Raw genomic sequence first — 14,937 nt, 5'->3', positions numbered from 1 at the left:
TCGGCAAAACTCTACACTATACTCCTATATAATACAGCTGCTCCCCAGTCCCCACAATTAAGCAATAAGCACAAATATTATTAATAAACGGAGAGGACGCCAGCCACGTCCTCTCCCTAACATTTCCAATGCATGAGTGAAAATGGCGGCGACGCGCGGCTGCTTATATAGAATCCGAATCTCGCGAGAATCCGACAGCGGGATGATGACGTTCGGGCGCGTTCGGGTTAACCGAGCCATACGGGAGAATCCGAGTATGCCTTGGACCCGTGTAAAAAGTGTGAAGTTCGGGGGGGTTCGGTTTCCGAGAAACCGAACCCGCTCATCACTAATAAGAACCTCAGCACTTATACTATATACCTGTAGACTAAAATCTCATTATAAAACCTGTTGTTAACATTTATATACTTTTGTCATAATAGTTTTTTTTTCTACTCCCTGCTCTTTACAAGACATAGGGCAGGGGTGTCAAAGACAAGGCCCGCGGGCCAAATCCGGCCCGCCAGACCTCGTCTGATGGCCCGCGGTGCCGCCGCCATGAAACCCCCTTCTCCCGAGTGGGGGGGGTGGGGTTTCGCGGAATGACGCGATTGCGTCGTGACGTCACGGCGCAAACGCGTCATTCAACGAAACCCCGTCGGAGGAGGGAGAAGGGAGCCGCGCAGACGAGGAGGGAGAGGCGGCTGAAGAGCGGCGAGAACCGCTTCAAATGTAAGACAGCCCCTCTCCCTTCCTCTCTTTCTCTCTCTCTCCCTCCTTCCACCACCTGCCACAATGTGTAAAATGGGGACCTGTACCTGCCGCTATGTGTAAAATGGGGACCTGTACCTGCCGCTATGTGTAAAATGGGGACCTGTACCTGCCGCTATGTGTAAAATGGGGACCTGTGCCTGCCGCTATGTGTAAAATGGGGACCTGTGCCTGCCACAATGTGTAAAATGGGGACCTGTGCCTGCCACAATGTGTAAAATGGGGACCTGTGCCTGCCACAATGTGTAAAATGGGGACCTGTGCCTGCCACAATGTGTAAAATGGGGACCTGTGCCTGCCACAATGTGTAAAATGGGGACCTGTACCTGCCGCTATGTGTAAAATGGGGACCTGTGCCTGCCGCAATGTGTAAAATGGGGACCTGTGCCTGCCGCAATGTGTAAAATGGGGACCTGTGCCTGCCACAATGTGTAAAATGGGGACCTGTGCCTGCCACAATGTGTAAAATGGGGACCTGTACCTGCCGCTATGTGTAAAATGGGGACCTGTACCTGCCGCTATGTGTAAAATGGGGACCTGTGCCTGCCACAATGTGTAAAATGGGGACCTGTGCCTGCCACAATGTGTAAAATGGGGACCTGTGCCTGCCACAATGTGTAAAATGGGGACCTGTGCCTGCCACAATGTGTAAAATGGGGACCTGTGCCTGCCACAATGTGTAAAATGGGGACCTGTACCTGCCGCTATGTGTAAAATGGGGACCTGTGCCTGCCGCAATGTGTAAAATGGGGACCTGTGCCTGCCGCAATGTGTAAAATGGGGACCTGTGCCTGCCACAATGTGTAAAATGGGGACCTGTGCCTGCCACAATGTGTAAAATGGGGACCTGTACCTGCCGCTATGTGTAAAATGGGGACCTGTGCCTGCCACAATGTGTAAAATGGGGACCTGTGCCTGCCACAATGTGTAAAATGGGGACCTGTACCTGCCGCTATGTATAAAATGGGGACCTGTGCCTGCCACAATGTGTAAAATGGGGACCTGTGCCTGCCACAATGTGTAAAATGGGGACCTGTACCTGCCGCTATGTGTAAAATGGGGACCTGTGCCTGCCACAATGTGTAAAATGGGGACCTGTGCCTGCCACAATGTGTAAAATGGGGACCTGTGCCTGCCACAATGTGTAAAATGGGGACCTGTACCTGCCGCTATGTGTAAAATGGGGACCTGTGCCTGCCACAATGTGTAAAATGGGGACCTGTGCCTGCCGCAATGTGTAAAATGGGGACCTGTGCCTGCCACAATGTGTAAAATGGGGACCTGTGCCTGCCACAATGTGTAAAATGGGGACCTGTGCCTGCCGCAATGTGTAAAATGGGGACCTGTGCCTGCCACAATGTGTAAAATGGGGACCTGTGCCTGCCACAATGTGTAAAATGGGGACCTGTGCCTGCCACAATGTGTAAAATGGGGACCTGTACCTGCCGCTATGTGTAAAATGGGGACCTGTGCCTGCCGCAATGTGTAAAATGGGGACCTGTGCCTGCCGCAATGTGTAAAATGGGGACCTGTGCACTATAAAAGGGGGCACATGGCTGGGCACTATAAAAGGGGGCACATGGCTGGGCACTTTAAAAGGGGGCAGATGGCTGGGCACATATAAGGCAGGTGGAGCGGTAAATTTTGGATAGACCTACAGATACAACCGGCCCTTTGATGGGGACCAAACTGCTGATGCGGCCCCCGATGAATTTGAGTTTGACACCCCTGACATAGGGGGTCATTCTAAGTTGATTGTAGCTGTGCTAAATTTAGCACAGCTACGATCAGGCACTCAGACATGCGGGGGACACACCCAGCACAGGGCTAGTAGGCCCCACATGTCAGTGCCCCCCCCCCCCCCCCCCACACACACACACAGAAATGCCAAAGCATCGCACAGTGGCGATGCTTTTGCATTTCAGGAGTAACTCCTGGCCAGGGAGAATCTCCTCACTGCCCGGGTCGCAGCGGCTGCGTGTGACGTCACCCAGCCGCCGCAGCCCGCCCCCCCCCCCCCCCCAACGGTCCGGCCACGCCTGCGTTGGCCGGACCGCGCCCCCTAAACAGCGGCTTAACGCATCACAGTGGGCAGGGTGATGACATCACAAGTTACAGAAGGCTGTACACGGGCGCAGTTTCCGTGATTGTGTAATCATAGCCACGCCACTCACCATACAATGCAGAGAATACCAGCATTGTACAACAGGGGGCGTGACTATGATGACGCAGTCCAACACAAATTGCATCATTGCCCATCTCGGGAGGTAGTGGCCAGTTTTCATGAGCATCTTGGTCGTTACGGGAGTTTAGGCAAGTATACTTTACAGTATTATCATATAGGTCATTATTGGTATAATGTGGCAACATCTTGTAAATGCATTGTGCCTTTTAGACTCAGCTAGACCTAGTTATATGTGAATCAATATCAGAACTATTGATAATGGGCATGTGACCATGGGACCTAAAAGATGATGCAGATATGGAAGTTTTCAAATGAATTAAGTATCCCTGCAACTTAACACATGTCTAATGTATACCTTCCAACTTTCTAACATTGGGAGGCAGGACACAGACGTGCGCCGAAGTCGTGCGTCCAAAATTAGGGGGCGTGGTCTCCAAGCTAGGGGGTATGGCCTTATGTGCCGCAATTGCGGGCCATGCCCCCATTTTCGTCACTGTAGGGGTCATGATCAGCAATCTGAGCTGCTGTCCCACCGAATTCGGGACAGTTGGATGGTATGCATTGCTAATGCAGGATATATCATAGAGGACAAATTAACACAGGATATTACAATCCCCATTCAATAAGTGCAGGATGTGCAATACACATTCAGGGCCAGATTAAGGTTTGAGAGGACCTCAAGGCAACTAAGTTGGGAAAATCCCTAGCAATAAAATTGTCAATACAGGTTGAGTATCCCTTATCCAAAATGCTTGGGACCAGAAGTATTTTGGATATAGGATTTTTCCGTATTTTGGAATAATTGCATATCATAATGCGATATCATGGCGATGGGACCCAAGTCTAAGCACAGAATGCATTTATGTTTCATATACACCTTATAAACACAGCCTGAAGGTCATTTAATACAATATTTTTAATAACATTGTGCATTAAACAAAGTACAACAGAATTTGCTGTGCTATAATATATTTATACACATATAAATGTGTGCAGCTATCCTTCCTCCCCTACACACACCACAGTCTGTCTCCCTCTTTCCTTCCTCCCCCACATCCCGCAGTCTATCTCTCCCCAATGACTCCATGCTGCATTCCCAGCTCCCCCACCTCATCCCAAAGGACTGTACCCCCTCACCAAGCCATTCTTATCCTGGGGAGAGATTCACCTGTGCTGCACTCCCCAGTATCCAGACCCAACACCACACAGCAGACCCCACTAGAACGGGCTGGTGCAGGGCACCGGAATCCTGGCCAGCGGAGCTGCTGCCATATGTCCCTGCAACAGAGCTGGACCCGGAAGAGCGGGCACACACTCTCCTGTGAAGGCGGCCACACCACCTACAGCTCGCTGCCCTATTTGGATAAGACAGCTCACTAAGTGTTGTGTCCTTGGGGCCCCTCTGAGCTCTGAAGCCTGGTTCAGGTTTCCCATTTGACACCCCCCGTCGCCTATGCCAAGCTCTATTGTATGTGCCTTTGGCCTGCATGAGAATACCTCACAGCGCCACTCGGGGTGTCACCCACCCATGTGGTGATACTGCTTCCCAGTCTTGGCAAGTCATAAAAATGTTCTTTCTTTTTTTCTGCCCATATATTAAAATGGCCCAGATAGAGCTACAGTCTATAACAGGGGTGTCAAACTCAAATTCATCGGGGGCCGCATCAGCAGTTTGGTCCCCATCAAAGGGCCGGTTGTATCTGTAGGTCTATCCAAAATTTACCGCTCCACCTGCCTTATATGTGCCCAGCCATCTGCCCCCTTTTAAAGTGCCCAGCCATGTGCCCCCTTTTATAGTGCCCAGCCATGTGCCCCCTTTTATAGTGCACAGGTCCCCATTTTACACATTGCGGCAGGCACAGGTCCCCATTTTACACATTGCGGCAGGCACAGGTCCCCATTTTACACATAGCGGCAGGTACAGGTCCCCATTTTACACATTGTGGCAGGCACAGGTCCCCATTTTACACATTGTGGCAGGCACAGGTCCCCATTTTACACATAGCGGCAGGTACAGGTCCCCATTTTACACATTGTGGCAGGCACAGGTCCCCATTTTACACATTGTGGCAGGCACAGGTCCCCATTTTACACATAGCGGCAGGTACAGGTCCCCATTTTACACATTGTGGCAGGCACAGGTCCCCATTTTACACATTGTGGCAGGCACAGGTCCCCATTTTACACATAGCGGCAGGTACAGGTCCCCATTTTACACATTGTGGCAGGCACAGGTCCCCATTTTACACATTGTGGCAGGCACAGGTCCCCATTTTACACATTGCGGCAGGCACAGGTCCCCATTTTACACATTGCGGCAGGCACAGGTCCCCATTTTACACATAGCGGCAGGTACAGGTCCCCATTTTACACATTGTGGCAGGCACAGGTCCCCATTTTACACATTGTGGCAGGCACAGGTCCCCATTTTACACATTGTGGCAGGCACAGGTCCCCATTTTACACATAGCGGCAGGTACAGGTCCCCATTTTACACATAGCGGCAGGTACAGGTCCCCATTTTACACATTGTGGCAGGTGGTGGAAGGAGGGAGAGAGAGAGAAAGAGAGGAAGGGAGAGGGGCTGACTTACATTTGAAGCGGTTCTCGCCGCTCTTCAGCCGCCTCTCCCTCCTCGTCTGCGCGGCTCCCTTCTCCCTCCTCCGACGGGGTTTCGTTGAATGACGCGTTTGCGCCGTGACGTCACGACGCAATCGCGTCATTCCGCGAAACCCCGCCCCCCCCAGCTGGGCACTCGGGAGAAGGGGGTTTCATGGCGGCGGCACCGCGGGCCATCAGACGAGGTCTGGCGGGCCGGATTTGGCCCGCGGGCCTTGTCTTTGACACCCCTGGTCTATAAGATCCTTAAAACTTGAAGAGTGGTTCAGTATTTTTGTTTACTCTTAAAACTTATGCTTTGCAAAATGGTGGGACATATTTTCTTCCTAAGCTCATATAAGTGGTGGGTCTTCAAAATTAATAATAATTAAATGTAAAAAACAGGCATGTTATGCGCTTAATATTATTGCCAGTTTAAATCCTGCTGGCACACCACTGAAACTCAGCGGTTTTGAAAACCTACCACCTAGTTAATTTGGGATCCGGTCAGGATTCCGGCGGTCGTGATCCCAGTTGTCGAAAGACCGATGGCGATGCTAATCAGAATGCCGGCACCCCTATTAGGACTCGGTTTGGGCTAGGCTGTGGGGGGGGGGGGGGGGGGAGGTTTAGGCTGTTGGGAAGGAGGTTAGGGTAAGGCACCCCCGTGGACCATTGGCGTTTTTTGAATGGGTGCAATGTGTGCCGTGCACATGGGCCTCTGGGTCAAGGGGGGCCCACACCGCACATATTGCACCCATTTTAATACTTACCTTTCCAAAGTCCAGTGTCGGGTGCTGCGATCGTGGCGGAAATCGCCGCCAAAATGGCCGGCGCACATGTGCTGTAGCCAAATTGGTCTCCGGATCATGGCGGGCGCCATGTTTTCGGAGACCTGCGCATGCGCAGTAGACTCCGGCACAATGCCGGAGTCTACAGTGCCGTACAGAGGAGGGGGCCCTCCCGGTGGTGCACACGGGCCCCCTCCTCTGTTGAAACGCCCCTGCCGTGGACAGTTAGGTTTGGCTGTGGGGAGGGGTGGTTAGGCACCACCGGGGAGGGTTAAGGTTAGGCTGCAGTAAGGGGGGGTGAAGGGCAGCTTGCTTCCTGCCCCCTGTTGGGATTCTAAACAGCGGGAAGCCGCTGTCAATATTCTGACCACTGGCATCCCACCCTCCAGCATTTTAGCCCCAACCCGATTAATATACCCCATACTGATTTATGAAATAGAAAGCTGTCCTATACCTGGCTGGGATGTGTCAGTGCAGCCTCTCTTTGCACGCATACAGTAATGCCATCTTGTGTCAGGGTCTTCCACATACTGAGCCAAGATCTTGAACAGCTCACAGAAGGACATCTGGCTGGCTTGGTAAACTGTGTAATACAGCAGTGCAGCTCTCCACAGGAAAGGATTTTTGTCTGTCACAACACTGTGGATGCTAGCCAGGCCTTCTTCAGTGATATTGCTAGGCTTTAGACCATATTGTTCGCGCCAGTGACTGTTACACCATGGCTGCTGCTTGTTGTTCACTAAACGGTAATAATGGGTTCCTGCATTTAAACAAGAAATACAGCTTTTTAAATTATCTCTAAAATGGAAATGACATTTTGGTGCATGGATAAATTCATAATAACTAACTCACAATACTATTGTCACAACTGAGGGCTGGTGCTGACCAGGGGGAAGCCTCAGTTGTAGGGGCTGAGGTATATGTGTACCTGGGAGGCAGTACAGGGTTCTTAGACATGCAGGGAACCTTTAGAACAAATGCCCGAAGGCGTGACCAAGACAACGAAGGAAAGTTCAAAGGTTTATTAAACACAGTTCAGAGGAATACTGATGACTTGGAATCTATGACGGAACACCGATGGTTACTTTGGGATCGATGGCGGAACACCGATGGTTACTGGAGATCGATGGCGGAACACCGATGGTGACTGGAGATCGATGGTGGAACACCGATGGTTACTGGGGATCGATGGCGGAACACCGATGGTGACTTGGGATCGATGGTGGAACACCGATGGAGACTTGGGATCGATGGCGGAACACCGATGGAGACTTGGGATCGATGGCGGAACACCGATGGTTACTGGCAGAGCAGAGCACCGCTGGAAGCTAGAAGCTGGAAGCCGGTCTCAGGTAACTGCCAGTCACAGGGAGCAATGTTGAGACCCTGCAGAGTCAGGCTGTACTGCAGAGAAAGTCCATGGAAGAACTGCACACTGGAATCACTGAAGACTATTGAAGCACTGACATCTTTCCACCCCAGGAACAAGATATTTATACCAGCTGGGAAACAGGGATTGGCTGGCTGATTAACCAGAGACCAGAGTGCAGCTGCTGGGTAATCAGGCTGAGAGCAGAGTGCAGCTGATAGGCTGAAAGGTATCGTGATTAGGAAAACATGGCTGCGCCCATGTTAGCTTTTGGAGGGAAAGATTGTTTGTAACTTGCATGTGAAACTTAACCCTGATGCTGCCAGAATCACAGTAAGGAGATTAGAGACAGAGATGCAGCGTGCTGCACACAGACAGTGCAGATGGAATCCAGGCTTGGAACACTGGGACAGTCTCAGGAGGCAATTGGAAGGTAAATACTGATAAGGAATTACCTGGATCGTGACAGCACCCCCTCCTTTAGGAGTGGCCCCAGGACACTTCTTATAAATTCTTTACCTGAACAAACGGAAGAATCTAGATTGAATCCTGATGAACTTGAACTGGCTGGAACCAGAGGAGACTGTACTGGACCTATGGACGAGACCAGATTGAGTCCAGACAAACTTGAACCGGCTGAGGCCGGCGGAGACTTTGGGCCGACGGATAGGACAGGATTGAGTTTGGAGACCGTTGAATCAGCTGGAACTGAAAGAGTCAGAATCCGGTTAGAACCGGAATGAGTGGTATCTGAGTGTTCAGTTAGACCATCCTGGACCTGGTCCATGCTGGATGCCAACAGGGTGGTGCTCTCTGAAGACGGCAAACAGGAGTTCATAACTGCATCTGTAGCACAAAAATTTCCATCTGGGAACTTGGCTCTGGATACTTCCCTTGGGACTGAAACTTTGGTGACCCCTCCTGGGGTTGATGAATCAGACACCTCTCTCAGGGTTGTTTTCTCCAGCACCCCTCCTGGGGTTGACAGATCAGAAACTCCTTTTTGAGAAGACTCATATGCCCCTACTAGAGCTTGAACATTGGATACCCCTCCTTGGGCTGTAGACACAGATGCCCCTCCTTGGGCTGTAGACACAGACGCCCCTCCTTGGGCTGTAGACACAGACGCCCCTCCTTGGGCTGAGAAAAGAGCATCATCATTCCAGGAAAGTTCGGACGCTAGGATCTGGTACTGTAACAGATATTTACCGACTGTTCGTGTCCCCTGACGTAGCCAGAGGATATCAGAGGAGGCAGAGGTCACACGACCTGGTTCATCAAAGATGCGCCTGAAGGTTGCCACGAAATCTGCATATGAAGAGAGCAGGGCATCAGACTTCTCCCATAGAGGTGATACCCAATCGAGGGCGGAGCCACTGAGGAGGGAGATGATGTAAGCAACCTTGGTGCGGTCAGTTGGGAAACTGCCAGGCTGTAACTCAAAATATATCTCACACTGATTTAGGAAACCCCGACAGGCTTTTGGGGAACCATCAAACTTGGCAGGTGTCAGTAAATGGAGACAAGGAGCAGAAACGGGAATGGTGGGTGGGGATACCACCAAAGGTACTGCAGTCGGCACACTGGACGCCCCTGAACCACGGAGGGTTACTTGTATTCCATCCATCCAGCCGAGAGGAGAGGTCCTGGAGACAGCGGATCACATGGCCCTGTGCAGTCTCCTGACGTTCAAGGCAGGCTGCAAGTTCTTGCATCGGCCTGGTCGCTTGGACCTGGTCTTCGGCCGGATCCATTAGGTCAGTGCTTACTGTCACAACTGAGGGCTGGTGCTGACCAGGGGGAAGCCTCAGTTGTAGGGGCTGAGGTATATGTGTACCTGGGAGGCAGTACAGGGTTCTTAGACATGCAGGGAACCTTTAGAACAAATGCCCGAAGGCGTGACCAAGACAACGAAGGAAAGTTCAAAGGTTTATTAAACACAGTTCAGAGGAATACTGATGACTTGGAATCTATGACGGAACACCGATGGTTACTTTGGGATCGATGGCGGAACACCGATGGTTACTGGAGATCGATGGCGGAACACCGATGGTGACTGGAGATCGATGGCGGAACACCGATGGTTACTGGGGATTGATGGCGGAACACCGATGGTGACTTGGGATCGATGGTGGAACACCGATGGAGACTTGGGATCGATGGCGGAACACCGATGGAGACTTGGGATCGATGGCGGAACACCGATGGTTACTGGCAGAGCAGAGCACCGCTGGAAGCTAGAAGCTGGAAGCCGGTCTCAGGTAACTGCCAGTCACAGGGAGCAATGTTGAGACCCTGCAGAGTCAGGCTGTACTGCAGAGAAAGTCCATGGAAGAACTGCACACTGGAATCACTGAAGACTATTGAAGCACTGACATCTTTCCACCCCAGGAACAAGATATTTATACCAGCTGGGAAACAGGGATTGGCTGGCTGATTAACCAGAGACCAGAGTGCAGCTGCTGGGTAATCAGGCTGAGAGCAGAGTGCAGCTGATAGGCTGAAAGGTATCGTGATTAGGAAAACATGGCTGCGCCCATGTTAGCTTTTGGAGGGAAAGATTGTTTGTAACTTGCATGTGAAACTTAACCCTGATGCTGCCAGAATCACAGTAAGGAGATTAGAGACAGAGATGCAGCGTGCTGCACACAGACAGTGCAGATGGAATCCAGGCTTGGAACACTGGGACAGTCTCAGGAGGCAATTGGAAGGTAAATACTGATAAGGAATTACCTGGATCGTGACAACTATGGCACAGACATGTATATTATGCAAACACATAAATTTACACAAATGAGAATTGCAAACACAGATTTACACAAATGAGAAAGCATGGATTTTGAGTGGTTATGTTTTATGGAAGGTGATTATACATGATGATAGAATAAAAATGGGAGAACACCATGGAAAGTCTTAGTCAAGTGTCTTATGACATAGATTAGAACAATCATGTTCTACCTTGTTCCACATCTTTGGCCACAAGCAAAAGTTTGTGCACTTTGCAAATAACTTGGAATAGAGCTACCTTTGTGTGTGATTGGGACCGATTATTTCCTGAGCATGTGCAGTGTGAGAATCCACACTCCATCAGCCCCATAATGGGACTTGTTGTCACTAGCTAGTGGATGCCTAATGGAGCAATTTAATTGTTCAATTGATGCTCTGTTTGGGCGCGAGTGCTGCGGGGAAGGGAGGGGGGAGGGATGGTGACACATTTCTTCTAACAGCCTTCTGAGATGGTAAGAAGAAATGTCCAAAAAGTCTGAGATTTGGGTACTCGTACAGATGTTTGGGCACCATCCAGGACTTTAGACATGTTTAGCCGCTGTATGCAACTAAACCCTGTCTCTTTAGGTGGGCCAAGTGCCCATTAATGGGCACCCAGAACAATGGAATTGCTCATTAATTATAGCAGCGCTTAAAATAATTGTTTTCCCCCAGTGTATCCAAATCTACATCCAGCAGTGCTTTAGTACAACAGTGAAGAAAAAAATGTGTTTATGTTCTCTATAATAGAAAATATTGTCTCAAACAATATACAGAAAAGGAACCAGAGGAGACTGTTTTTAGATTGGAAAGAAAACATCAGGGAATATAAAGCAGCAGAGTACAGTACCTATTTCATGTCTAAGTGTCCCTTCAAGCCACTTTTCCCGGGCAACAGAAACATTAATGGTCACTGTCGGCTGACCCTTCACCTCTGACATACATGCTCGCGAAATCATGTCATCTGAAAGGTGGACAGCAATCTGTAACATGGAGAAGAACATGGTCATCTTATGTGGCAGAACATAATAGGCTGGAAGCAGTACAAACATTTTAAAGCATACGTAAGTTGAAACCTGTTAGTTTACTGATTTTTAAAAAGTTTGAGCCACAGACTATTGACAGACAATAAACAACAATTAATCAAAAATAAGACATGAACTGTTTCAATATATTGAATGGCAACAGTTTTATGATTGCACAGTAACACAAAAATAAATATACTTTAAGGGGGGTACACACGGAGAGATCCGTGCTTAAATTCTAAGCAATCTGAAGAAGTTCAGCACGGATCTCTCCATGTATATGCCCCACAGCGATAGCCTGTGCTAGATTGTCCTGCATGCAGGCACAATCTAGCACATCACTCATTTCACCGCTGGGTGAAATGAGCGTCCCCCCCCCCCTCCCCTCGCTCAGCACACATCGTGCTGTTCTGAGTGGGGGGAGAGATGTGTGTTGAGCGGTCTCTGACCACATCTCCCCCTGTATACTAGCTCACACATCTTGATTTCATATACTGTATATAAGAAACCCATATATTACTGGAATTACATTGCGACAAGCTGAAATATAACATTTAATCATTTAGTGATGTTAATTAGGTTTGAGTGACCATGCATATTGAAAGCAAGAAAGTGCGGCTCATTTGTTCATTAGGCAAATGATTTCTCAGTGTCATCAGGGTTATGTATAAAATACGAGACTATTCTGATTGCCTAAAATTATGGTTAGCATGGCTACAAGAGGTGACCTCAGTGACTTTGGCTATGAGATGATATTTGTGACATGTTTACGGAGAGTTTCAGTGATCAGTACAGATTAATCATAAACACAGCGCCAAAGAGCAGCATACAGTAACATAGTCTGATTGCAGAGCATACAATGCTCATATCACCTGATTGTGCATGTTTCTGCATTCAGCGGGTAAAAGGCACAGGCGGTGGAATACCACGCAGTGGAGAAAGTGATATGGAGACAGGAAATATCCTTTTTATTATTATTATTATTATTACATTATATTTATAAGGCGCCACAAGTGATTCGCAGCGGCGTACAAAGGACAGTACAGGGAGACAAAACTTAACATTACAGAAAATAAATAATAAAAATAGAGTACAGGTAACAAAGTGCACCACAATTCTCAAAACATAATACAGCTAAGATGTAAGTAGTGAGTGAGTGATCAGCGTACCACTAGGAGCTGGTGGCCATACAGATGGCGCCTCGGTTATCTTTGCTCCGTGTGTGACTAGCCTAGTCACTGTGAGCGTCTCTGTCTGGACGGGAGTGCGCGCCCGGATGGAGACGCGCCCCATTCACTTGAATGGAGAGCGTCTCCATCCACGCGCCTGAACAGAGCCGCTCTGAATGGGAGTGTCTCTGTGCACTCCCGGCGTGACTAGGCGGACGGATCGCCTAGTCAGTCACGCCGGGAGTGCACACCTGCGACTAGACAGGCAAAGATAACGGAGACTCCATCTGTAGATGGAGATGAGCCTTTACCAACAGAAGAAAGAGCGGGTAAAGGTGGGCGCTGAGTAGGAGAGGGTTGTGAGTGAAATGTGTTGAGAAGAGGGTTTTGACAACAAGAGGAAAGAGGGCCCTGCGGGGAGGAGCTAACAATCTTGTAGGAAGAGGCGACAGACAGATGACATGAGGTGCAAGCAAGCGGGAGGTAGCCTGATGGCAGGATGTAATCAAAGCAGAGATGGTCAAGGCACGAGGCAGGGTGATGGAGGAGCAGCCTTAGGACTAGGTTATGCATCGGAAGGGTACACTTTGATGAATAGGTGGGTTTTCAGTGCCGTTTGAAGCTTTGCAAGGTTGTTGAGAGTCTAATGGAGTGGGGGAGCGCTTTCCACTGAAGGGGTTTAGCACAGGCAAAATCTTGAACTCAAGCATGGGAAGCAGTGACCAGGGTAGAGGAGAGGCAACGCTCATTGGCCAACCATAGTGGGTGGAAGGAGTATGAAGGGATAGGAGGAGCAGTGGAATTAGAGATAGCCTTGTATGTGAGGGTGAGGAGTTTAAAGAGGATTCTGTAGGTAATGGGAGCCAGTGCAGATTTTGTTGAAGGGGAATGGCAGATGTGGAGCGGCGGGAGAGGAAGATAGACCTAGCTGCGGAGAAAAGGACAGATTGGAGGGGAGCAAGATGGGCGCAGGTGAGGAGAACGTTGCAGTAGTCAAGCCGTGAGATGACCAGTGAGTGTATGATGAGTTTAGTTACACTCTGAGAGAGAAATGGCCTGATACAAGCAATGTTGCGTAGCTGGAACCGACAGGATTGTGCCAGAGCTTGGATGTGGGGTTCAAAGGAGAGGAAGGAGTCAAGAGTGACGCCCAAGCAGCAGAGTTGGGGAACGGGGGAGATGATGGTGTTAACAGTGATATTGGTAGGGGATGTTACTCTGACTGGGGGAAAGATAATGAGTTCAGTTTTGTCCATGTTGAGCTTCAGAGAGCACTCAGCCATCCAGAAGGAGATGGTGGAGAGGCAGCTGGAAACCTGAGAGAGGACAGAGGAGGACAGATCAGGAGAGGTAGAGTTGTGTGTCATCAGCATAGAGGTGGTATTGAAGGCCAAAGGAGTTAATGAGCGCACCCAGGGAAGAGGTGTACAGGGAGAACAGAAGGGGGCTGAGGACAGAACCCTGAGGGAAACCAACAAGAAGATTGGAAGGGTGTGAGGTGGTGCCAGAGGCAGACACAGAGAAGGAGCGGTTAGTGAGGTAAGAGGTAAACTAGTCAAGGACAGTGCTAGAGAGGCCAATGTTTTGGAGCAGGCAGTGGGGTAGAGAAGACGGGAAGGGAGGGGTCCTGGAGGCAGGTTGAGGGGTGGGAGGATAAGATGAGGGAGTAGACTTCCTTGTCTGTACTGGGAGGACATGGTGGGATAGATGGAGGGGAAGGATGATGGGGGCAGGAGGCAGCAGAGTGGTGACGGGAGAAGCTATTGTGACAAATTTCCTTAATTTTGGAGATGACGAATTAGGCAAAGACAGTGGCAGTATGGGAGGGGAGGAGGAGGGGGGGGTGAAGGTGAGTGTTGAAAGTTTCAAAGAGACAGCATGGACTGGAGGACTGTGAAGAGATGAGTACTTGGAAAAAGGATTGCTTGGCAAGAGAAAGAGCAGAGCTGTAGAAGGAGAGAATAAACTTGAAATGGAGGAAGTCCGCCAGAGTGTGAGATTTCCTCCAGAAGCATTCAGCACAGCATGAACATTTTTGTAAGAATCATGTTATTTTGGTGTGCCAGAGTTGGGGTTTAGAGCGGCGGAGGGGGACAGAGGAGAGGGGGGCCACAGGCTCGAGAGCAGAGGTTAGGGAAGAGTTATAGAAGGAGACTGCCTGGTCGGAACAGGCCATGGTGGAAAGAGGAGAGAGGAAAGTCTCGAGGGAGGACGGGATAGCAGGTTCGAGAGACCCAAGATTGCGTCTGGTGATGGTGGGTCTGGGCGTGGAGAGGAGAGGGGA

General features: G+C 49.8%; 1 protein-coding gene across 1 annotated transcript in view; it reads right to left on the bottom strand.

The window, feature by feature from the left end:
* LOC134929014 (putative tyrosine carboxypeptidase MATCAP2) overlaps positions 1-14,937 on the bottom strand; it is a 62,490-nt gene that overhangs the window by 10,026 nt on the left and 37,527 nt on the right. Inside the window, exons 4-5 of the mRNA XM_063924886.1 lie at positions 11,310-11,442; positions 6,779-7,084 (exon numbers count right to left, since the gene is read on the bottom strand). Coding sequence (XP_063780956.1) covers positions 6,779-7,084; positions 11,310-11,442 — 439 coding nt within the window. The remainder of the gene's footprint in view (positions 1-6,778; positions 7,085-11,309; positions 11,443-14,937) is intronic.

The sequence above is a fragment of the Pseudophryne corroboree genome, chromosome 5 (assembly GCF_028390025.1).
Source record: "Pseudophryne corroboree isolate aPseCor3 chromosome 5, aPseCor3.hap2, whole genome shotgun sequence".
Classification (NCBI taxonomy): Eukaryota; Metazoa; Chordata; class Amphibia; order Anura; family Myobatrachidae; genus Pseudophryne; species Pseudophryne corroboree.
Note: the sequence above shows the minus strand (reverse complement) of the source record. Positions and strands in the feature narration are given on the sequence as shown.